Below are 26199 nucleotides of genomic sequence, written 5' to 3'. Positions count from 1 at the left end.
TGAGATGCTCCTGTATTGGCAACTGAAAATGAAGTCAAACAGCATTGAATTAAGTGTAGGAAACTGTTACACTTAGCAGTACTGGCTCAAAGAGACAAAAAACTGACTATGCTTGATAAAATGTGTGAAAAAGCCCCCATTTACCTGAATAAGACTACTGACCTTATGTGCACAGCGAATCTCCACGTAAAAGGAACAACCACCTGAATTTCCCTCTAACCCTTCCACTCCAAAAGTTTTCCATAGGAATGGTCTAAGGTACTGTAAGCCACTTCAGGAGAAGCTAAGCAGCTACATAGCCATTTGTAGATAAATACTATTTTAACAACCTGAATGGAGTTCATATCCTACTTTCATACGTCATTTCTGTTAACTTGGTAATTTTTGTTCAGTTAGCCTCTGTAGTCAGAAAAGATAAAGTATTTCTTTGCTTTTGTCATAGTATAACAGATTAAGAAGGAAAAAATTATGTGTTACAGTAAAAAGCTGTAAGTCATTTATGTTATAGTAAAGACCAGTATGCTACAGTTGGCATAGGGTCCCATTATAACAGACATTGTAAAAAAAGTGAGAAATTATCATTATTATCAAGAACTTTGAATGAGCTTCTACAGCTGGGTATAATAAATGGAAGGTGCAGAGGGAAGAAAAAAATGTGAAACCAGCACTATCTGGAAACAAGTAGTGAGAAAGATAATCTATCTACAAGTAGATGTGGTTAAGTAGCTTATTAAAAAGTAGTAGATAAACAAGGGGCAGCGTTCTCTGTAAACTCCTTAGCAATTTTTTGAATTTTTCATCATATCCTTGGCTGATTGTAGATGTGCTTTTGCCTCACCTACAGCTTTTATGCATTGATCTTACCTACATCACCATGAAAGGAAAACTTAAGGAGGGCAGAGGGATTCTTCACCTTCCTAACAGTTTGTGCTACTTATTACCAAATCACAATGGTCGAAAAGCAGATTGTTGGTTTGGTTTTGTTTCTTTTTTTTTTTTTTTTTTTTTTGTCTTCAGCATTTTGACACCACTCTGAAATATTATTGAAACATCTGGCGAAGTACAATGAATTTTGCACAGTTGTCAACATTTTACTCTTGGTTTGGAATCACTACTATATTTGTAGTGATTTTTAACTGTCTCTGGTCATTGTAATTGGTATTAGATGGTGTGTATCCAGCAGCTTAGTTAATGTCTATTCACTTTGTAAATTGCTTCGTTCACAATGACTGTGAGAGCGCTTCTGTAATGAAAATCACACTTGCCTTTCTTGGCAGTTGTTTTGTTGGATTTTTGGTGTCAAGGTGTTTTTTAGGTTGACAGCAATAGCTGTGGCTTTGTGGTATTACCTTCTCTCAGGTGATCATTGATTTCAACCACTAATATTTCAGTTAGTGTTCCTTGAGGGATTTGTCACAATTGTGATCCCAGAAAGAAGTGTCATTACTTAGTAACCAAGGCCAAATGTTTTCGGGGGAGAACCTAAAAGAGTGGATAGCTTTTTCCTGAAAAAAAAAAAAAAAGGATATTTGAGTTTCTCAAATATCCTGTAAATTTTACTATCTAATTTGTAGAGGAAAGACTAAACCCATAAGTGACTTTTAAAAAAGGAGATTTTGATCCTCTAAACTCTTCAATAGATTAAAAAGTCAATATTATCAGTTATCTTTTGTAGTATGATATGTCTTCACTTGGAAATATTTTAGTTTTAATACATCTGACATTTGCTATGGAAAGATGAGTTAGTTCAAAGGAGTAATTATTCTTCAACCTATTAATTAGTTTCAAGGTGGAGTTTGATTAAGCTTGTGGAAGAAATTGTGTAACAATTAATCCTGGGTGATGAAAATTTGTGCTAGTTATATGAATCTGTGGTATCCGGTAGAGTGGTATTTCCAGGGACGTTCGGAAGGATCCTGCCTTCCAAACACCTTAACTGTATGTGTTTGAATCATGTTTATACTGTCTGCAGGGCTTCTGCTAGTTACCTGTTTGCCTCCTTGATGAGCACTTTGGCTCCCAAGTAATTTGGCTTTCCTCTTCAGCACCGGAAGCAGGGTGTGTGGCAGAGACTGAAGATGTATAGTGGTATCTCAGTTTCTCATATGCCCTCTTGCTCAGGACATAGGATCAGAAGAGAACTTTCCCTCATTAGATTGACAGGAACTGTTTTTTGATTGCTTTGTTTGCCTTCTACGGCTATACGGGACATTATTCAATTCTTGGAAATGTCTTGTTGCATGAAACATCAGTGTTAGTGATGCCATTAATTTCTCTCATCTGTTTCTTCAGTACAACTAAAGGATGTAGAAAAGCATGCTGTGGGTGCTCTTGGAATAGATGCTTATTACATGGTTGTATGTGATTTCAGGAAACAGAACTTAACCCTTGTGATCCCTTGGCATTCTCTGTCCGTAAATACTTTCCAAACTATTCTGTGTATTAAGATTGAGTAGTCTGGCCTTTAAAAATAAGCAACTAAGGTTAGGATGACATTATACCCTGAAATATTGTCTTAGGTTACTTTTTGTGCTTGAAGAATGATAATTTTTCTGTAAATCCTGTTTCATTTTGACATCCATTCTGCTATTTGGCTTATCTAAATGGTTCTTGAATTGGAATGATACAATTTTGATATCCTTGTGTCTTGAAAGGGGATTTCCTTTCCTCTTTCTCTTGAGATTTATCCATCAACAAATTTAGTTTACTAGATGCCACCTTTCTTGGATTATACTACTTGAAAACTTCATTTCCACGATGCCTGTGTGTAATACTAATTTAATAATACTGTTTATATTTTTCATCCCAAACTATGGCATGGGGCATGCAGGTATTTGGGTGGGAGGGTGTAGTGGAAGGGAAAGTGCAAACACAAAGGACAGTGTTTCGCATGTAGTTTAAGAACATGGTAGTGGTGGTTGTCGGGAAGGAGGCAGGCCCCCTCAGGCAGATGATTTGGAAAATGCTGCATTATATATTGCTGTTACTTATTTGGTTCTAGGTAGGGAGTAATAGTCCCATGATAGGAGTATCTGGCCTTCATGGTATCCTTGAAGGGCTGAGAAAAAAATCTGCTGATGCTGTAGGCAATGCAGCTGAACCGTGAGGGACACATGTAACTCCTAATAGTCAAATGCATAGTTTATCTTAATTTTGATACTTTGTGAATTTATAAAGTCCTTGACTCTGCTGTGCTAAGTATGTCTTTTGGAACATGAAAGGATTACAATAGTCTGCAGTCGTTGCATAATCATAAGATCTGAGCTGTACACTGCAGAGACCCAGTCAAAGACTGCCATGAGTAAAGTAGGACAACTATGAAGTTGTGTCAGTAGGGTCCACCTTGTGTTCTTGTAACAAAAACTAAAAACTTTTCATGGGACTCACTCTGGTATTAAGTGATTAGGTGACATTTGTTCTTAGGATTGTATTATGTCATTTGCAATCCTTCATGACAAATTGAAATTGTCAGATGGTTGATTCCTCAAAAGCCTGCAATTCAGTACAACTGCTGAAATAAATTACTTAGTTTGTTTGAAAGATGGGATGTTGACACTGAGGCGGCTTTTATAAAATAAGCTGTTTCACATCATGCTTCTATAATATGTTTTGACAACTTGAAGCTGGAGGTCAAGGCTTCTGAAAGGTGTATGAAGTAGCACTTTGTCCTCCAGAAAGAGCAAGGATTATATATGATTCACCAAAGGAGGAATTTCTCATCTACAGGGTCTCCTGTAATATATTGGTGTACAATCTTACAACCGTGTGATGAAATTGAGAGAGATCATAATCCCCTTTCAGGAGTGCTAAATCGAGAGATCTAGGACTCAAGTATTCTCCTCTAACAGAGCTTGTGTTGCATAGCTATTGGCTATAATGTATTCCTTTAAAGTGAAAGCATTTATTTTCTCTTCTTTAAATAAACTGTAAATATTTGTCTTTCTGTTCCTGATCAAAGTTAATATTCATTTATTAAAATGAGTATTAAACAGTTGCTAAGTGCTTGTTTTAACATTTCCTGAAATCTATCCTTGTCTTTTTGCCCTGAATTTCAAATAATTCCACGCCAAGTTAAGTATTCAGTAAGAATCAATTCTCAAGTAATATGCTTACCTTTGATAATGATCACTTTTTGTATTGGCAGAGAACTGTGTCTGAATGGTAGTACCACACAGATAGTGGTTGGATAATAGCAGTAATACATAATTCAGTGAGAGAAAAAGTAGAGTCATTTCAGAAGAAATGAAAATGAGAAGTCTTATGGCTAAGGTCATCCTTCCCTCACCTTTCTGACTGTTTCTTTTCTTGTTTTCTCTCTCCTCATTGTCCTCTATTCAGGAATCTCAACAGATGCTTGGAAGGTTGATTCCAGAAAAGCAATTGCTTAATGACCAGCTAAAGCAGGTTCAACAGAACAGTTTGCACAGTAAGTATATTTTTGTACGTGTCTAAGTTTGTATAGGACATGATGCTGCATTGCACAGTGTACTCTGTAATTTCTTTTTTTGTGTTGCAAGATGCATGTTGAAAAATGTCGTTTTCTATGACCTAAAATTCTCCATGTAAGAAAATACTTATTTGACAATATGTTTAAAAACAGGAGATTCTCTTCTTACTATCAAAAGAGCCTTAGAAGCCAAGGAACTAGCACGTCAACAGCTTCGAGACCAGCTAGATGAAGTAGAAAAAGAAACCAGATCTAAACTTCAGGAAATTGATATTTTCAATAATCAACTGAAGGTAATCCTAGACTTTTTAACCCTTTCTTCTAAATGTTCAGTTGATTATTTTCTAACTTGATTATGGAAAAAAATATTTAATTAGAATGATTGATTTAGAATGTCAGTTTTGGGAACATTCTCAAATCTTTTTTTTTTTTTTTTTTTTAAAGAAAATACTACTTAGCATCCGCACTCAGAGTTTGAATCAACTTAATCTGCAGAGTCTATTTAAGAATAAATTTGAGCTCTGATTCCAGATCTGTGATTGAAAATATCAAATTGCTAGTTTCTGTCCTTTTGCATCAAAGAACTGCAAGACTGTAGTAGGTCAGCAAATCTGCTGGAATCAGTGCTTCAGATTGAAATCTTTATTAAAGAGACTTGATTTTCTACTGACGTGCAGAATTTTTATCTGCTGTTTGTAAGCTCATGCTTGTTCCTGAATGTAGTTGTCTGTTGTTTGTGGTTTCATGCTTTATTGATCAGTCTTTTGTTAAAACTGTGTGATTTTTGTTTATTTCTGCACAAGAAAATTACAGAAATTGCAAAGGTCAGTAGAGGAAATGTTCTTCAGAGACAAGTTGTAAATCAGTCTTTAGTTACAAACTTTTAATAGCATTCATTTTTTCATGTTTTCATAAAATATTCTAACATTAAAGTACTTTATCTGCTAATTCAACTGATTGTTTCTCCTGAAAGCTGACTAGAAAAATACTTAATTTCCTGCAAGGTATAATAAATTGTGCTACAAGTATTTAGAAGGAAAAGCACTATAATAGATACATTAATGTTTCTGTAGTTGTTTTGAAATTAGATCAACTGTGATTGCATCATAAGCTTTAGGATGGAAGGTGTGTTTGAAGTTAAGCAACAAATAGCTTGTTTTAATGTTAAAAGTTATTAATAATTATAGAAAAAATTAAAAGCTGTAGACCGTACCACTACCTGTTTCAATGCCAATTCAAAGACGACTCTCACAATCTGAAGCAGGGAGGTGGAAAGGGGAGAATCTCTGCAGAGTCATAAGAGACACAAGACAAACAAAATGTTCGCAATTTATTTTAAAAGAAAACAGAATGCTTTACCTCACTGACCTTTTTTTATATATGCTTTTCGGACACAACTTAACATGTCATGCTTTTGGGGTGATTTTTTTTTTTTTTCTTTTTAAATTGAGTCCTTTTGAAGTGTTTTGCAGATAAATATGACCAAAGGATATTAATTCTAAAATTAATGTCAGCATTGGGTTTGATCATAAATGACCTAATAGCTTATAAATGGGCAGGGTGTGAATAATCTTAGTAGGAAAAAAAAAAAAAAAAACCAAACAAAAAAACCCACACCAACACCAACCAACCAACCAAAATTCAATATTTTAAATACTGAAGGGCTCGACTTAACAAATAACAAGCTAATGATAATTAAAAGTTGAAAACGCACATTAAACAAAGATATTGATTTGTCAGAATGTCTGCCATCCATCCAAGAATGCCTCGTCTAATTGTAAACTATTTTGCAGTTTAATGGAAAAATTGATTTCTGTGTTCAAATCTTAGAGTTATCACTTTAAATGCCGAAAATTAGTTATGTAGGCAGTTCTTTGGGAAGACTTCAGCAAGCTTCCTCTGGCTTGAGGGTATTGCATTCTTCGTTTCATAATGCATAGAAGCAGTGCTTAATAGGAAGACCACTTTTTGATGCTGTATGTTGGTATTTTTGCCTTGCTGCAGCTTTCTTTGCTTGCTTGGAAGAGAAGAGTTTGAGATGAAAACAAGGCAGTGGGGTAGTTGTACTATTGAAATTGAGAGGTGGGAGCTTAATTGAGAGAGGGTTCTAACTTCTGCCTTTTGTAGTTTCTCTAGATGTGCAAGATGTATTTTTGGGGGCCTGGGTGATTTTATTGCTGGATTCAGATATCTAGAAAGGCATATATACCTTTTTGTGGACTCAGCATGGAATGGTTTTAGTGCTCCCATTGCACGAAGAGAAACCTCTTAGAAGATGCTGTGTGTGCAGCAGTGATTTAATGGCTGCTGTTCTTGTGGAGAGAGCTCTCAGAATGCCTTGCATGTGAGACTTCATGCACAAAGCTAGTGAAAGCTCTCCTGAGGCTCATAGTTTTATTAGAGCTTGCGTGAAGTGGAAGTTCTGTTCTTAAACCAAGGCAGAACACACTTATCTCTTCGGTAATAATATTGCTCAAAACAAAGTAGTCTAGGAACTTGCATAATTCTCAGATACTTTTACCTAAACGATCAAAAATCTGTGACAACTTTTAGGAGCTGCCACTGGAAAGATGACTGTTACATTTGAAATAGAAAATGGCTTATAAATAATTGCCAAATTAATAGCTTCCCCGATTAACAGAAGAACTTTTTGTGTACTTATTAGTAACTGGGTGCATAAATACAGCAGGCTCATTTGGTGCCATGATACCTTGCAATTTGTATAATTATCCGTCGACTGTATAGCGCTCACATTTAAATGTAAAACCTTTTCAAATAATGTATCAAAAATTCCCCCATATCTGAGCTCTAAATATAATAGAGGCTTATTATCTTGTAAACTAAGGGAAAATATGTAAAGATGGGAAATACAGAAATGTTTATTTTTAAAATTTATTTCTATTAAATAAATAAATTTTAAAATCCATTTTTAATCAAGGCTGTTTCTAAATTATCCTGTAGGTTCAAAGTGATAGACTACTTTTATGATGATCTGCTCTTACTGAGAGGTGCACGGTTGATGGGGTGGCTGTTAGGACGGCAGTGCCATAATTGACACTGTCTTGTGCAGCTTTTGTTCTCTGACAAGTGATGGAGAGGCACTGGTGCTTGCCTTGTCTTCTATGATACAACGAGCTTCTGGACGAGAAGCAGAATGACGTGGTATTGTTTGTGAACTCCCAGAAAAAAAAAAGGCATATCTAAACATATCTAAATACTCTTTAGGTATATACCATCTTAGAGCATTTTGCACTTATTTCATACACGGAGAGGGAGTCATACATGTCTTTACTTAGTCAAAATGCTTAATTTAATAGAAAACAAAACCAAAATTGTAACTATGCAAGCTACTGCTCTCTGAGTACAAGGTACATGCCAAGCTAGTTTTGATGAAATGCTTAAGAGACAGTGAAGTTGACAACTACATTAAATTATAACCTTTTGTCATCATTGTTGAGATTTATTCCTTATTGGCTATGAATGTTGGTTGCATTATCTCCTATGTGAATATATCCTTAAATTTTGCAAAACTCCATTTCTGATTCATTCTCTTGAAATTGGCTTCACTTGATCTACTGATAGTGAATACAGAAATATGCCACGATAGTACAAGATAAAATTAATGATTTAACTAGTATCTAGTGTGCCTTTTCATTGATAACACCATAAGGTTTACCTAATGTTCCAATATATTTTAGGTTATGGGTCAACTTGTTAACACCATAGTAGTATACAGTGGATTGCACTGCATTAGCCTCCATATTATAGTTTTTATGTTCTGCAGTAAGTGAAAACTTAAAACAGGTGTTAAATTATGTCATCTTTGCTTCATGTCTAATAGCATATATGACTGACTAGGGAGATAAATGAAACATTTTTTTCTACTGGATCTTTTGTTTTCCCTCCAAAACAACTGATTTAAATTTCTTGTGATTAGTCCTTTGGAGCTCAAGTACTTCAATTTCTTTTGTTTCAAGTTAACATCTCAAGAGTTGGAAATGTTCATAGAATTTGGCTCCTTTTCAAAAACTTTCTGGAGTATAAAATATTATTACTATTTCAAAACAGGTAGTTTCAAGTATCTTTATTGAATATCTTTAGGTAGAACGACATGGTTTCAGGAAACTGTTAGTACTTGTTTGGCAGAGAAATAGCTACCTTAGCCTACAGGTGGTCAGATACCCTTTTAAATCAGATTTGAGGTGTTTTATCAGAGAAGATAAGAGTCCTGTGGATTGTGCTGTATTTGGCTATAGAGTAAGTGCCTGAGTTTGTAACAAGGTTGAAAGTTGGGCTGCTTTTTTGTGTCCTGGATTATGGTTGAAGGAGTCTAACTTCCATTACTCTTTAAAAATGTTAGCCTAGAAATCTAATAATTAAAATTGATACATAATAATTTAAGTTATTATTAAAATGTAACTAAGCACTTGTTTATTTTCTCTACTTCAGAAAATAATTCTGTAGAATAGAAGGCTTTTTATTAGGTTTCCTGTTTGTATATGTATAGTCCTACTATAATTTACCTTTACAAATTCTTTCTACTTCCAGTGTGAATTTACATTTAAATTTCACAAAGGTCAGTCATTACATACTGTCAAATAAAGCAACTAAAATAATTCTGAATATGGCTCTTGTCTCCAGAGACCCAATAATAATTTCCTATAGCATAGAAGAATCAAGTATTTAGAGCGTATCTGTGTTATTGCACAGGAGAAGGCACCTAAACTAGCGTTTCTGAAATACCTTCGTCGTGCTGAGAAGCTATTCTCAGTGCCTGGGAAAAGTGGTGAACAAGTAGAATCAAGTTCTTAACAATGTTTTACATTATGTGTCATGTTCCAGTTGTTGTCAGTCCCTGTCTGGTCAGTGTGCACTGGACAAGTCTTGCATATGAATGCCTGTTTACATTTGAGCATTTCTTTCTTCCAGTCAGTGGCAATGGAAGATGCAATGCTGCAGTGCCTGGCAGTTCTCCTGGGCTGCGTCAACTACTTAGACTCCTTTCTAAAGGTCTCCATGCCATGCTCAGGCAGTACACAACTATCTCAATCTGAGTGATGAACCTCCTCCAGTTATGTGCTTCACTTTACCATAAACAGATGAGTGTGCAGTGTTTAACTAAGTTAGTATTTAATAAGAGGTGCTAGCACTAAAACATAACCAAAGAGAAGAGTTTATAATTTGATTCTTTATCTAATCCTTACTGCCTAGATGAGGAGTGTGCCTTGAATTGCAATGTGGGCAAGGTACTAGTTAGTGATTTTTGTCTTTTGCTTATCAGAAACGTCAAGATTTCAAGTTAATTACCTATTTTGGTCATGGTGTTCAGAACTTTTAAAAAGAAAACACTTTTATGTTAAGTATTCCTACGCAGCACTGTAATTTGTGATTCCAGATATGAGAGATGGCAATACATTCCCTTTATCAAATCCCCCATAGCGGTAATATGGGGTGAAAGGAGGAACTGTTTCTGTCAGGGACAAAGCAGGTGCTTTGGGAGCTGGGGAATGAGGTAGAAGAGCATTGCTGTGGGAAGGCCTCAGTGAGCACAGAACTGTAGGGTTCTTTCCTCTGGGATGAAATGCTCTCGTTTGTCTCAAGGGGAGAAGATTTGAAAGAAACCTTGTACTGTAATCCCTGAAGTATCCTAAGTTCTATTGTCTTTCTGTCAAAAGGCAAAATTTGGGCTTAAGCAACTACATTTCTAACCTTAAGGTTTTCATAGCAATATGACTTGTCTGCATCTAGTGAATATTACTCTGCTGTATGAAACTCATATTTTAATTCATATTCAATATTATGTGGGTACCTAAATGTGGCTATTGTAACATCTCAAAACTATACTTGTTAGTCTGTTTGTGAATTAAGTGGAAAGGTAACAGTTTCTCTCTGCTTTTAAGGTAAGACATGCTTTGTCCTGCACACCAGAAACAAGCAAAGTATTGTTACGTCTTTGGAGTTACAATATATGATTTGTAAATGTACAGCTTTTAAGTTGCTTGTGTCTGTAAAAGATGAGTGTAGGACTGTCCTGAATATTCAGCTGGCAAGTGTTTCATTCCGTTGACTGTTGAAATGTTACTATAGTTTTTTTCAACTGGTGTCCAAAAACACTGTGGGAGATGCTGTTTCTTTCTCCCCCATCCTCCCACTGGTACTGGGCAAAACAACAGAGCATCTATCTGTTTCATGAGATACCGATGAAATCTTTATTTCTTCCTAGCTAATGGAAAGAAGGATATATTTTGCGTTTTTTTAATCTCTAAAAATATTCCATCCAGTTCTAAGAGAATATAAGCTAGGTTAGATTTTCTTAACTGTTACGGGTATGTCACAGAAAAATCTCTTCACAAAATACTGAACTAGCACATTGGCTTAGCTGGGAGGGAATAATGTGTTAAAATGTCTATGGAAAACTTAAATAATTATTAAAATGTCCCTTGGGATCCTAACTTAGCTGAGCATATAGATAAAATGACAAAATAAGCAAACAAAATAATTTAATTATTTGGACCAGAGTTGGCAGCAGCACTTCACTGCTGCGATGCAGCAGTTAATGACCCTGCTATATGTGCTCAGTATGAGAAACTACTTGCTCCAGACATGGAGCCTCATCGCTACCACTTCCCCACTGTTCTATTTGGCAGTAAAAGTGGCGTATATCATACGTTTAGTGGTGAGATAAACTTACATGTCTAAACTATAATTAAAATACAAAGTTTGGGCTAGCCTTGTAATTGGACATCTAGTGGAAGTAAATAATGTTTGGTGCACAGATGTCTTGCAAGTTGTAACTTGTTTTTATGTATTTGTGAATTCAGGAAGTTTTTCTGATGGTGGGGAAATACCAATATTCTGAATTAGAGGTAGATTCCTCCTGATTCTGTACGTGTAGATGAACTGAATCATTCTTTCTAGTTTACATAAATTTCTTGTTAAAAAGTAAACTAAGCTCAGATACTTGCATCTGGGTTGTCTCACGTAAAGCTTTTGAGATGTATTGGGGTTTTTGTTTAACTAGCATAGCCTTCAAATGCAAAGGGGAAGAAGAAACAAGCCTGGAAAGCTTTGCAGATACTTAGTTTTATGGATTTTTGCAATCTACAAAAATTCCTAATACTGTTGGCCAGGTGGAAAACTGCTTTCAACTGTGCCATTTTCTAATCTATGTCCTTTCAGATGAATGCTTGTAAATCACTCTACTGCTAATGTTCTTATGGTTGTATATTTGTCCTTTGCACTTGTACGTATTTTTTTGATACAAATAAGGGTTCAGGTGATCATGTAGAGAAGATAGGGACTGTGATTCCCCCTGAGAAGTTAATTTGAAACAAGGGTCAAATCCTTTGTACCTCAATATATTACAAGTGTAATAACATTAAAGAAGCTGAATTAATAACATACAGTTATTGAAAATGACTGTTCACTCCAGTTAGCATTTCAGAAATGTATAGTCCTGTCAGAGGCCACCTCTAGCTCCAGGTGCAGTTGACCAGCTATATGTTCACTGCAATCTCCCGACCCCTTTATTTCCTCATTGCTCTTTATGGGCCAACAACTAAAACCCCATTATGTTCAATATTGCTAATGTATTTCCTTTTTAGTAGCCCTTTTCCTTAATCCAAAATAAGGCTATGAATGAATGTTTATAACCATGGGCATTCAGGGTTTAAGAATTTTCCCAAAGGCAATATCCTGCCTGAATAATTCTGGTGATTTTGCAAGAGTAGTTTATTTTACACTCTGTAATATCCATTCTAGATCCTAACTATCTACTAAGCTTTAATGTGACTAGGGAAAATAATGATGATCATAAAATATGGTATTGCCCAAATTATCTCTGTATTTCAGTGAGTTTCATGGCCTTAGCAGAATTTTAATTAAAACTTGTATAAGAACTGATTATCTCTTTAATGATGTTGAATTCAGTTTTCATTGAATTTAAAATTGAGGATCATTAATGAAATGAGACTGAGAGGTAGGACACAAAGTTCATCTTAACTTTTTTTTTTTAAGCTTTCATCTATATAGCAGAAGTGGTTTTAATACCTTGCAAAGGTCCTATGCTACTCTTCTTCATAATGTAGTTATTTTGACATCTTAAAATTTGATGTTGCACAGTGTGCAGTTGTTCAGCACTAATTCATGTATTACTTTCACTAATCAAAATTGGTAGACAGTGCAATTACAGTCTGTAAATAAACAAGTATTAACTTTCAACTTTTATGAAACTATAGCTAAGAAGTTACTAAATGTTGTGAAATTAACTTGCTGAAACTTTTCTCATTTTGGCCCTTTGATTTGAGTCACTTGATATTTAGTTCTGGTTTGGTTTTTGTTTTGTTTTGGTTTTGTTGTTGTTTTGTTTTGTTTTTTAACTCTTACGTAATTTTCTACATTTCACTCAGTGCATGGTTACAGGAAAGCTTCATCTGGCTAATTTGTAGATTGTGAATTTCTGAAAAACTATCTAAATACTTTCAAGATTAACTGTTTCAGTCCCTGAATGAATTAAGATAAATCTTTCAAGGATACGAGAACTAAACAAACCTGCATGGTGTAAGTCATAACATATTTCAATAAAAGTAGACATTATTAAGATACAGATTTAGAAACAATTTCCTGCTTTTTCTGCATATTTTGGTCTGCACTATATTTTCGTTAAACCATATCAATTTTTTAAAGTGAACTATTTTCAATGAAAAATTTCAGATGTCATAGGTAAAGTTATCCTTTTTTCGTTGTAATTCTGAGGAGTTCTGATGCAAAATTCTAGGTTATGCAAAGAGATTCAGGATAAAATTTGTATTTGTGTTAATGCAGAAAACAAATCTTGAGGAAAAGATGATGTTTTTATTGTTATTTATATTATAAATGTTTCAGGCAATGTTTTTACAGTTAATTAGAGGAAAACTGACTTGTATATGGATGAATACTCTCTGTGCCTCGATTCATCCCAAAGACAATGCTTATGGAATTCAGTCTCTTGGGTATAAAACAATTCTGAAGATTCTTTAGTAAATCACCATTAATTTAAAAATAAAACCAATTAACTGAAACAGTTACTATTATGAGCATCTCAGAAGGCAGATTTTTGTATGGAATTTAATAAATTAATTCAACAAACTAGCAAACAACTTAAAACATAAGTGACTTTTCAGATTAAGCTTTGTCAAACTTTTGTCAGCTTTTTAGAGTCCAATTTAAAAAAGGCTTTCTTGCTTTTTAACCCTTTAACATCTCAGGTTATACGGATAAAAACAGGAAAACAGTAAGTGGTTTATAGACCTTTGAAATCTACCTTAAATGTCTGCCAATGCATTTGGCAATGCTGTAAGTTTGAACAGAGATATCCAACCATTTGCAAGTTTTCTTACTTCACAAAGAAATATATGGGGCCGTTAGTTATGATTCACATAGTATATGTTTACACATATTTTACTTTTTTCTCTAGGAGCTGAGAGAAATACATAACAAACAGCAACTACAGAAGCAAAAGAACTTGGAAGCTGAGAGGCTGAAACAGAAGGAACAAGAAAGGAAGACAGTAGAACTGGAAAAGCAAAAAGAAGCTCAAAGGTGACAAACTGCTCTAATTTAAGCCCTTTCTGTAGAGATGTTAGAGCGCAAAGCATTTTGCAAACAAATAAAATAAACTTTGCATTTCCAGGAGCATAATGTGATCTCAAATAATATATTACTAAATGGCAAAAGTATCCAAGACCTAGGCCAAGTTTAATTTCAGTGCAGGTGATCCCTCTTTAAAACCAAGGGAATCTCTTGACTTACCCTTGAATAAGAAGTGTGCTGTGGAGATGAGCTTCTACATCTGTCTGTTCTCTTAACTCTCAGTGATACATACAGATTTCAGCAGTGTTACTTAAATGTGTAGTGTACTTCTACACCTAGAAAGGTTCTTGAACAGTGTAACTAACTAGCTCTGTCTTTTATACTAACATAAAATGCAGAGCTAATGTGCTTTGTTTTTCTACATGTTTTCAAATTTGTTTTTCTACATGTATTTATAATATATTCATGTAAAATGAATGGTGTATAGGTTAGCAACCAATTCTATTCTGACATCATTTATAAGTAGCTGTTTGGTTTAATTTTTAGCAATTGTGGGGTTTACTTACTACTCTTAATGTAGACAGATGTTGATCAAGGGATGGAAACAAAGGCCTGGGAACAAGGGGTCTTAAATTATTGGTTATAGCATTACATGGGCTGTGACCTAAAGCAAATTGATAGCCTGTGTCACTATTTGGTGAGTCAACTTAATTTCTACATTTCAGGCAAAACAAAAAAAAAGTCTCAGTGAAAACCGTATCTTCAAACAGAAATCTTTATATGTAGAAAGCAACTAAGTTTAGGTAATTCTTAAATCATTTGCATAAAACCTATGCCTTTAAAAATCTTAAAAGATCAACTGCAGAAATAGCTCACTTTCTAAGAAAACAGCTTTCTATCACAAAGAAATAACTACACTGAATATGGTAATAATGCTGGAACTTGCCTTGAAAACAAGAAGGCTGCTGAGGTACTGGGAGTATAGGAACACTAAAAATAATCTGTTTCAGAATATTAAATAAAATAATCGACTTCCTTCCAGAAAAATGGAAATTTAAAAAACAGATTTAAAAAAGAAAAAACTTCTGCTGTGGAAAACTTCATGTCTGACTTCTCATGCCAGCTGAGCATTCAGACATTATTGCTAATGTAAAACTTCATGCTGCCCAAATATTCAAGCTTCTAAATAATCGTAATTGGTGTACCTGATAATGAGCAGTGCGCTAGTCTTACTGATTTCCAACAGACACCAAAATGAATAAGGTAAATGAGTAATACTCATAACCTGGATACTGCCCCATAATGATTACGGAAGTATGCTGCATTTTAATAACTCTAGTGAAAGCAAAGAAAGAAAGAATAATCTTAAGATCATAATTATGTGCACTTTAAACTTTGGCTTAATGGATAACCACAATCACTTTATACTGAGAATCATCTTAATAATTTTTTGTTAGTAATTATGCACTGAATTGCGCATATGACTTAATTGAGCAAACGAAGATACAGACATACATATTTGGGGATGGTAGAGGTCTTTTTGAAGACCTCTTATGGCTAATTAGTCTTAATTATTTTAAGGATAATTCTATGCAGACTTGTACAATTGTGGGAGTAATATACAGTTCAGAGGGGGGGAAAAACCCCCACATTCGAGTACAATGAATAGAGCCTAATCTTGGTGTTCGGGATAAGAATTGCCTGAGTGGTATAATGCAGTTGGTGAGAGAAAAAAGGAAATTAAAAGAGTAAAAGCAAGTATAGGTAAATCCCAGATTAGAGGTCATATTCCACAATAATTAGCACATCAGGAGTCCTGAAGTAAGGAAAAGAGGAGAATATCAAGTTTTCTATTCCTAGCCCCAAGCTGTGGAGCTCACACCTAGGCCTGTGTTTCTTTAGCTTCTTAGCTTCTTTAGCTTCTCTGTCTGTTTTTATTCCCTTCCTTGTCTTCAACTCCTGATATTAGCTTCCATAACTATCAAAGAAGAAAATTCTGCAGCTTCTATGGAAGGAAAAAAGAAATTGCACATACTCCCCCCCCCCCCAAGACAGATTTTCATCTGCTCTTCTCGCTCCAGCAGTTAGAGCAAACTTGGTTTATAAGTATGGGATGACTTAATCACTCTACCAGAAACATAGTTAAAAACTCAATTTCCCATCTAAAGCCCATCTGACTAAACTCACCAGGTAAGACACCACTCAAGTCAAAAGACAATTGAGCTGTGTGTATGTGGTTCCCCTTCAGTGTTGCAACAACTGTTTAATATCTTCATAAGTAATCTGAATGACGGGATCAAGTGTACCCTGATGAAGTTTGCTGATGATACCAAACTGAGTGGCGAAGTGAACACTTTGGAAGGGAGAGCCGCCCTGCAGGAAGACCTGGATAGGCTGGAAGAGTGGGCTAACAAGAACCTTATGAAATTCAACAAACACAAATGTAAGGTCTTGCACCTGGGAAAACATAATCCAGGAGTGCAGTGCAAGATGGGATCTAGCTGGCTGGGGAGCAGCTCTGTGGAAAGGGACTTGGGGGTCCTGGTGGACAACAAACTCAATATGAGTGAACAGTGTGCTGCTGCGGCCAAGAAAGCCAAGAGGATGCTGGGTTGCATCAACAAGGGCATCACCAGCAGAGATAAAGAAGTCATTATCCCACTCCACTCAGCTCTTGTCAGGCCAAACCTGGAATACTGTGTTCAGTTTTGGTCCCCGCTATGCAAGAAAGATGTGGACAGGCTGGAGAGGGTCCAGAGAAGGGCCACAAAGATGATCAAAGGCCCGGGAAGCCTGCCACATGAGGAAAGGCTGAGAGAACTGGGTTTATTCAGCCTTGAGAAAAGAAGGCTTAGGGGAGACCTTGTCACCATGTTCCAGTATTTAAAGGGTGGCTACAAAGAAGATGGAGACTCCCTTTTTACAAGGAGTCACATGGAAAAGACATGGGGTAATGGGTACAAATTACTCCTGTGGAGATTCCGATTGGACACAAGAGGAAAATTTTTCACAATGAGAACAATCAGCCATTGGAATAATCTCCCCAGGGAAGTGGTGGATTCCCCAACATTGGACACTTTTGAGATTTGGCTGGACAGGGTGCTGGGCCATCTTGTCTAGACGGTGCTTTTGCCAAGAAAGGTTGGGCCAGATGATCCTTCAGGTCCCTTCCAACCTGGTATTCTGTGATACTATGATACGAAGGACAAATTCAGTGATTAAAATAGGAGGTTTTCAGAACAGTGAATTTATTAACTTGTTAGATGACTTTACATTAAAGGCAGAAAAGTGTAGCAGTATTTCATAGAGGAGGAAGTGATGTCCTTCACACTGGTGTCTTAGCCTCTACTCATGGTATACTGATGTGGAATATTGAAATGGTATCAGCAGTTTCACTGAGAACCAAAGATTTTTTTGAGCTTGCAAGTTAGTAGCTGCCATCTTAAACAGATAAAGGGTACCTTGACATCTCTCAGAAAATATTCTTGTCAACTCAAAACTTACATTGATAGAGATGAGATTTTTGCCCTCTGGTGCCGATCTACTGTTTGGAAAGTGTTTTTTTTCCCCTTAAGGAATTAATTTTTTTTCCCACACAGTTTTTGGATAGGAATTCATGTTGCCCTTGGACAAAATATGTTCTACGTAGTAGGCCAAGTCTGTAATGACCAGCTTGTTGTCATGTGTTTGCCACTAAAAATTTTGTAAGTATGAAGAAAGTATTGAAGTGGAATAGCTCATGGAACAAAATAAAGCGTGCTGTGCATCTGTTATAGCCCTTTGGAGTTATCTTTACCAGTGCAAATTGTTTCTAGCAGAGAATATTTATTCTTTTTTTCTGTTGTCCTCTGTTGTGCAGACGGACTTATTAGCTTTCACAGTTGGGAATGTGAAATTTTTCTGAATAGTTCTGCAGTGGTGCTGTACAAAGCTTGCAGGTGGTTTTACTCCTTGCCCCTCAACAGGAGGATCAGAACTGCCATATTTTCTGATTACTGCTTTTTTTTTTTTTTTTTTTTTTTTTCCCCTGATTCGGCTATTTTGTGTCTTAGCTGGGGATGTTTGTGGCTTTGAGAAAATAAGCAGAACCAATTTGTTTGATCGGTATTCCTGACTTCTTCCTGCATTTTAGAGCTGAAGTCAGTGCTGAGCAGATAAAAATTGAAGTATATAACTTGCTGCTTATTGGGTTTCAGGGAAAACTTCATGGTAAGAATTAATTATTGAAAATGTCTGGTGATAACTGTAGCTGATATCTACAGGCCTAGATTAAATAAAAGGAATTGTGGGGCAAATGAAAATGGTAACTTGCAAAACTGATGTAATGGGATACTCAGATTGCTTGAATTAAACTGCTTGGGAAGATATTTTGAAAAGCAGCCTTACAGTTACATGGAACTGAAGGGCTTACATCTGGGTTTTTGGATGCTGAGGAGTTTTGTTTCTTCAGCCAAGGGAGATTTTTTTTTTTTTCTTCTCTTTTTCTTCCTTCTTTCTCCGTATGGTTCATCACTTAAAACAACTGCATAGGATTTATGAGTCCCATGGAAAACTATGAAAAGAGAATACTCAAATATTGTTGAATCCCCAAGTTGAGACTCAGATATTGTTGAGTTGAAGAGGTGGGACTGAAAGTGTAGGATACTGAATGTTATCAAGTTTATAATTTTCAGAGTATTGCGAGCTGAGTAAGAGACTGTTCTAAGATACCTGTGTAAAGTTTCATACAATAATTAGAAAAACACAGGTAAATATATGTATTTTCATGTCATTGTAGAAGAGAAGAGATCACAGCCTCCATAAAGAAGGTCAAGTATAGCGTTTACAAATCTCTGAAGAGCTCTGGCAAGAAAAAATAGTGTTGAATGTTTTTTCCCATCTTGCATTCCACCCCAAAACATATCTAGCTTATCATTTCTGTATGCTCAGGTTGCTCTGTACCTCTTTTAGAGTTCTGTGAAATCGTATTGTGAAGGTACAGAATTGATACATGAGTTAAAATAAATTAAAGGTAGTTTTTTAAAGACAAAGCAACTCAAGGTAATGGAGGCCTGCACTTAGTAGTAGATTACATGAAGTAGTGTTCTCTCACTTGTCTGAGAGTCACAGCTCGCTCTTCTATGAATACATACAGAGTCATAGCAAATCTTTCTGAATGTTTCTCCTTTGCCCTCTAGGAGTCATTGTGTAAGAAGATGCTGTGGAGTGGTTGATAACTCACCAAAATAAAATTAACAGCTCTTACAGGGTATGCAAAAGCCATAAAGAGTACACTTTATACTGTAGATCACACACAAGGACAACTAACTTTTATGGTCTTTTGTTTGACTGGCTTAAAAAAACACCTTAATTGTCCAACAGGCGAATCCAGGAACGGGATAAACAGCGGCTTGATCGAGTGCAACCAGAAGAAGAACTTCAGTGGCCAAAAAAAGTTCAGGAAGATGAAAAGCAAAAAAGGGAAGAAATAACCAAGAAGAAGGAAAGTGAGGATAAGGGGAAACAGGAAATGCAAGAGAAACTAAGTAAGCTTTTCCAACCACATCAAGAGCCAGTCAAGCCAGCTGTCCAGGCTCCTTGGTCAAATGCAGGTACAGGGAAAAAAAAAAATCAAAAAATGCTGTTGCACATCCCTCTTGAACAATTCTTTTCTATTTTGTCTTTCCATTTAATACAGAAGAATATTATGTTTCAAGATTGGATTGCTAGTGTTATTAAAATAAATCATGCATGGATTGAGCTCTAGACTCCACAAAATTGTTCTTTTAGGCTTCACTATCCTTCCTAAAAGTATGGTGTTTAGCAGAGTGTAAAGTGCCAACTGAAAAGAGAATCTTAGCTGTAAGTTGTTGTAAGATCTTGATCCAAGACGTAAAAAATTATTTCTGCGCTTTTCTTTACAATTCTTATTTTGGTGTGCAATATATGCTGTGGGACTTTTTAGAGTAGTAGCAATATGTCATTTAGTTATCCTTTTTCCTCTTCCCCTTTCCCCATGCATGTTGTTTACTGAACAAATGACCTGAAGTCTAAGATTTAATCCCCTTTTTTTCTGCTATGCACACGATCACTTTCAGCTGAGAGCTCTTTCTCTGCATTATAACCGATTTTTGCCCGTGTTGGGAACCATGGTTCCCTCTTAAGTGGCTTTGATACATTTGATACATACACAAGAGAACTGATTGGGAATGTAATATTTGTTTAAATATTTGATCAAAGGGTTGCATAAAGGGGAAATTACCTTCTGTCTTTTAGCCCAAATCTAGAATTGACTTACTCTTATATGTCCTCTTGCTAGGTTTTATTTGTGCAGAGTAGCAGAGGGCACTTTTATGACCTAATAGGCAAAATAGGAAGTGCATTATACAAGAGCAATTTAGCTTATATCTTTGGGGTTTTTCTGTATTCTTCTTTTTCTAATAATGCATCTTTAGCATGTAATTTTTTAAAAACACCATCTGTAAGTGACGTCTTTTCAGTCAATCTATATGTATCAGGACATATTGAAACATCTTTCTTGGAAGTATAGTCAGATTGCAAATGAAGCTGCTACACAAGCAGGCTTTGGAAGTACTTGGGATACCTTTGATATATGCAAGAACATCACTGTTTGAATTGAACCTATGGCTGATCAGATTTAACCTACAAAATCATTGAAGCATTTGAGAAGTCATATATGTTGCATCATAAGTACATGATTCTTTCTATGAAAATAGTTGTATATATCATAAAAGTTAAAATATAGTAATATTTTACCTGATGTTTAGAAGAGGAAAATAATAAGAAAACTGTATTTTAAATAATTCAGTTTTGTATTTCCCCTTGTGTAAAAGGGGGATAATATACTTCCTACAGACAATGTAAGGTTTGTTAATTTTTGTCTCCACGTTCACCTCATTTTTCAAATATTTAAAAATAATGTGGTTTGATTTTTTTTTTTTTTTCCTTTCTCCTTTTCCCCCTTTGTATCTGTGTGTTTTTTTTCCTTTGCTCAGAAAAAGCTCCTCTAACCATTTCTGCTCAGGAGGATGTAAAAATAGTGTATTACAGAGCACTGTATCCTTTTGAATCAAGAAGCCATGATGAAATCACTATTCAGCCTGGCGACATAGTCATGGTAAGAAGGGATTGTGATATTACTTGAAAAAATTACTTAAGCTTTTGCACTTGTGTGATTGAAATTATATATGGCAAGATTTTTTTACAGACTTGAGCAAAATAGTTCAGTGAATACTGAAATGGTGTGATATGACATAGTAACCCTATTATAATAGTGGATAGCTTCTTAGTATGCTGAGCTGTGTGTGTCTGTCAAAGTGTTTGAAAAGGTTCCTATACAGAAGTTATCTCAGTGAGAGGTTTCTTGTCCTCCGAGGTACCTAGGGAATAAAGTTACTGTTATTTTCTGTTGAGAGAATGGCTATTATGTGTGGAATCAAAAACTGGCTTTGATAAATAAGTATGTTTCTAATAAGAAATTCACCTTTTTATAGGAGTAGTACAAGAGCAGTGTAAAATTTTTAATTTGGAAAACTGCATTTATTAAGAGAATGTGATGTCCAGTGTAATACTATGTGAAACAGTTACGCTAAACTACAAGATGGCTACATGTCTGTCATGATCACATAAACATTAACATAGTCTTTGTATGGTGGTGATACTTCTCCAGTAATACTGGCAATTTTTTATACAGCTCTTTTGGTGACAGTTTTTGACATAATGGTCTAGTATAATTGTAACTTGGAATTGCTTGTATGATAATTTACTCCACTTTTTTTTTTCTTTTTATCTACTTAACTCTTTTGTGAGGTACTTTAACATTTATTTTAAAGAGGATATACAGTAGATAAAATGTAATTTCTAAAGAATGGAAACTTCAAAACCTAAAAATTTCGTTGCAGGTGTGTTGATGCAGAATAATTTCCTTTATTTTTTTTTTAAGTAGATGATGAGATACGGGGATATGGTCAGCCTATAACTGTTGTATTAAACTCTAAAGTGATATTCTGCTTTTGTCTAAAATTATAGTTCTGTTGTTAATGACTGCAGTTATTAAACGTGTATATTGATATTAACGAATTACTAGTATGATCTTAATGTGCGTACGTCTTCATAAAGAAAATTCCTAGTGTAACTATTAAATGATACCTTGTCCACTGTGGGAAAGTATATTTGTTATAGTGTTCTACCCAACAAAATAGATTTTGAGAGCTATTGCGCTTTGGCACAGTTTAGTAAGAATGGATTTTGGAAAAAATATACTTTGTAGACTCTCATAAGTTGTAATGATAACTTTTTTAAAAAGCATGTATTCTGGGGAGATGAGCCTTCATCTCTCAGCTTTTTTTTTTTTTTTTTTTTTAAAATTTTTATTGGTTCAGCTGTGTCCCACTGAAGTGTTTGTGACATTAGAATCTACTTTATGAAAATAAAAGATGAGTCCTGGATTAGTAGCACTACTGAATGACTCGGGAAGAGGCCCAATGCCATTCTGAATAGCAATGCAATGTGTTGTTATTCTGCATGAAGAAATAGTATTGGTCAGTCAGCTGTTAAATGAGAGAGAATACAGGTACCTGAGTCTCCCTAGGCTATTGCAATGTGCTATGTTGTCTTGCTTTCTTGGGAAATAGACTGTAGTCTAGGCATATAAGTAAACTGTTTTTTTCCTTGAGGAAGAGCGATCACTATTATGCAGACTTGCAGGGAAATAACATTTTTGCCAAAAATAGATGATTTTAAGGAGCACTTCACACATTTTAAATAGAGACTTTGAGGTAATCTGAGTCTTCCTATATATTACTTTTGGACTTTATTTTAGTTTACTCTACAGAAGTAGAGTAACTACTCAGTTTTCTTTATTTAACTTACTTTTGACAATAATTAAACCTGATGACTGATTCTTGTGGGATTTATCTCCTGCTCTGTAGTAATTGCTTAAATGGGCTACTCTTAGAAAACTTAATGTAAGTAAGACACTTTTGTGGACTGTGTTATAATTCTGCCTTGCTTTAAATCATTGCTTTCCTGATGGAGGTTAAAAGGGAATGGGTAAGTGTGCTATATGACTGTTAGGAAGTCTATGCAATTTATTCATTTTCATAAATACAGATTCTGTTACCATGTAGTTTACTTGTTTTTGAATTCACCTAGGATAAAATTAACAAACTAGCTTACATTGTCAAAAGTAATTTAAGTGCAATGGACCAGAACTTACTTTTGATAATGGGCATTTGGACTCCTAGATTCTTCTCTGTCCTTAAGTGTTTGTCGTGTCCTGTGGTTCTAAAAGGTTTGAGTTGGTTATGTTTTTTGGAAAATAATGATTTACAAGCTTACATGTTAAAGTGTGTCTAATTTATGACATAAATGCAACTCTGTAGTTAAGCTGACCTATACAGTTAGGAGTTTACTGTGTGCTACAAAATCAGTATCACCTGGAATAACTGTGTTCTAACATAGGCAAATTTAGCACTTCACCATTTTAACACTTATAAATGGCTTTGTGGGTGCAGGCTTGTGCAATCATGTCCTGTAATCATATAGCTGTACAGCAGATACCACCCAAACTGTAACTGCCGTGAGCAAAGAATCCAGCTGAAGCCCAAATCCATTCACTACTCACATGGGAACCAGGTTTAAATCCTGGATGTAAATAGGACTGCAGAATTCATTATGTCAGAATGACTTGTGGCTTTAATAGATGTATAGCTTGTAAATAGTTTTTACAACAGTGTAATGCACTTTTACACTGTGCATGAATCTTGAGACCTGTCTTGGTTGAAAGGAGGGAGAAGGATGAGGGTTTATTCTGAAAGGAAGAGTATTTGCAAATTTGAAGAGGGCTTTCTTCTGCCTGACTTTCCAGTACACGTGTTAGTTATCTGTAGCACTGATGTATCTTGTGTAATGGTTTAGAGAATGTGTGGGGCGTGGGCTGTATTTTTTTTTAATTCTTCCACTTGTTAATTACAGGATTTTTATATTTTCTCTTAACTTGGATTTCTGCTTTCTCTGCTTCTTGCCTGTCTATGTACTTTAAATTTCTTTCACTGTAAGCTAGATTGATTTATAATCCTAACTATAACTTAACCAAGCTTTTGTCTGGGAACAAATATTCTGAGCCAAGAAAGCCATGCCTCTTTCAGTGCTCTGTCTGTTCAAGCAGTTAAGTTTCTCTTGTGTGTGTGAAAATATATATATATATATACATATATATATATATACACACACACACAAAATGTATGGAATTCTTTTCCTTTGGATAGCTTTCTTACAAAGCAAGTCCTGCTGGCATTTGCTGCTGTTAGGCTCCAGCTTGAAGTAAATGAATGAATTCTGTTGTTGCTGATAATGTTTTATATAATACAACTTAATTAAATAAATTTAAGCATAATTCAATGAAATACAGGTGAATTATTGAATTACCGAACTGTAGTGGCTCTGACAGCAGAAGAATGTAAGTTAAACAGGAAGTTCATAAAGAAGCTTCCATGGAACGTCTAAAACAAATTCATAATGATAGTTTCTCGTCAGTGTTGTTAGTTATTGATTGTGAGAGTTAAATGAATGTTCCTTGTATTAGACACATAGACAGCCTCGTTGTGTTAGATCCCCTGTAGGTGTAATCAGCATATGGCCTCTGGCCGGCAGAGCTTATATTCAACATTATAACAGGAATTCTGCTAGTCTCAAAGTATCTAGATCAAAAGCCTACAAGTGGAATAGAATTAAAATGGTCATTTAATGGATAGCTAGTTGAACAAAACAGATGATGGTACTCTGTTTAGCTTTGATTAAATGTTTTTTGCGAGACTATTAGGGTTTGGCTTCATATGTAGAGTGAATATTTACCGTAAAATAGGTCTTCCCTTTTTCTGTGCATGCACGGCTGGTGATACACGAGCCAGGTCAAAGTGGAGTAGGCCACTGCAAAGCCAGCCCTTCTGTTGACAGAGATACTAACTGGCCCTATTGCTTTTGCTGCGAAGAGTTGTGTTGCTGTTACCGCTGTCACTTGTGTTCAGTTGTTGGAACTAAGTAGTTATAAGCTGTGGCTCTAAAGCACAGTTGAATAAATAAAAAAATAAAACCACACACACTGTCATTCACTATTCAGGTGTACATTTAAAGTCTAGTTGTATTTTGGGAAAAAAAATAATCTGGGATAGTTTGTTGTAGGGACTTGGGGATAGTAGGTGTAAAAATACAAGGAAATTAGAACAAATGAATTTATTTAAAGTTGTGGTACTGTACTACAAAACCAGATGCAAATTATATTTTATATGAATAGCTGAGAAACCAGATTTTTTATGAATTATAGAGTTAAAATCATGCTTCAAAGTGCCTTTTCATGAGTATACATAGAAAACTTAATTGGATTGAAGAAGCATAAATTTGACTATCCTAATAGGCTGTTTTATGAATTATTTTAACTGAAAACTGTCTTCTAAAGAGACATTAAGTCGGTTGTTTTTAAAATGCTTTGGTAAGTTTTGGTGGTTTTTTTTTTTTTTCCTCTGCTTGTACAAAACATTTCTTTCTGAAAAATCACAGTGGTTTCTGTATGACTCTGATTCATTTCAAAGATGCCCTTTTCAGAACATCACCATAACAGATTTTTGGCTTTTCAGTCCTGATTCTTTTGTATGTTAGTGATTCTAGTTACTACCTGACCCGCTGAATGAGAGTAGGAACTACGTGACTATTATTACTGTTTAGATTATTCAACTTGGCATCAGGTGCTGATAATCCATTTCTCCCTCTCTCTTCCAAGATTTACCCTCTGCTGTGACCTTCCATCACTCATACTGCTGCTTTAACAATCCTATTCAGTGCTGCAGTGGAAATTTTGCTCTGCACTGCAGTAAAACCGCGTTGAACCGGTCAAGCATGTAGTCCGTTTATTTCTGGGTTTGCTTTGAGTTAATAGGGACTGAGACAGAAGATGGACCCAACAAAAAGCAGAAATAATGGATTGTTTTGCACCAAAAGAGGGATGTGGGATAGAAATTACAATAAGAGGCAGTCAGAGAGTCAGCAACTGGCCTAAGGCAAAGCAATCTATCAGCAGCTCAAATGAGTAGTCCAGGGACAATCAGAGGCAGAAGCTTTTTCTGCTTTGGTTTCAGTCAGTTCTAGGCAAAAGAATGGTCCCACCTTTAGTCTAGAGCAACTAGTTT

General features: G+C 35.4%; 1 protein-coding gene across 4 annotated transcripts in view; it reads left to right on the top strand.

Annotated features, from left to right (window-relative positions):
- ITSN1 (intersectin 1) overlaps positions 1 to 26199 on the top strand; it is a 138639-nt gene that overhangs the window by 59594 nt on the left and 52846 nt on the right. For all 4 annotated transcript variants that reach the window (XM_082304320.1, XM_082304319.1, XM_082304321.1 and 1 more), the window contains 5 exons: positions 4339 to 4426; positions 4601 to 4740; positions 13902 to 14026; positions 19379 to 19608; positions 21013 to 21134. In XM_082304320.1, the coding sequence (XP_082160446.1) occupies positions 4339 to 4426; positions 4601 to 4740; positions 13902 to 14026; positions 19379 to 19608; positions 21013 to 21134 (705 nt within the window). The remainder of the gene's footprint in view (positions 1 to 4338; positions 4427 to 4600; positions 4741 to 13901; positions 14027 to 19378; positions 19609 to 21012; positions 21135 to 26199) is intronic.

The sequence above is a fragment of the Platalea leucorodia genome (assembly GCF_965183815.1).
Source record: "Platalea leucorodia genome assembly, chromosome: 2".
NCBI classification, from domain to species: domain Eukaryota; kingdom Metazoa; phylum Chordata; class Aves; order Pelecaniformes; family Threskiornithidae; genus Platalea; species Platalea leucorodia.
Note: the sequence above shows the minus strand (reverse complement) of the source record. Positions and strands in the feature narration are given on the sequence as shown.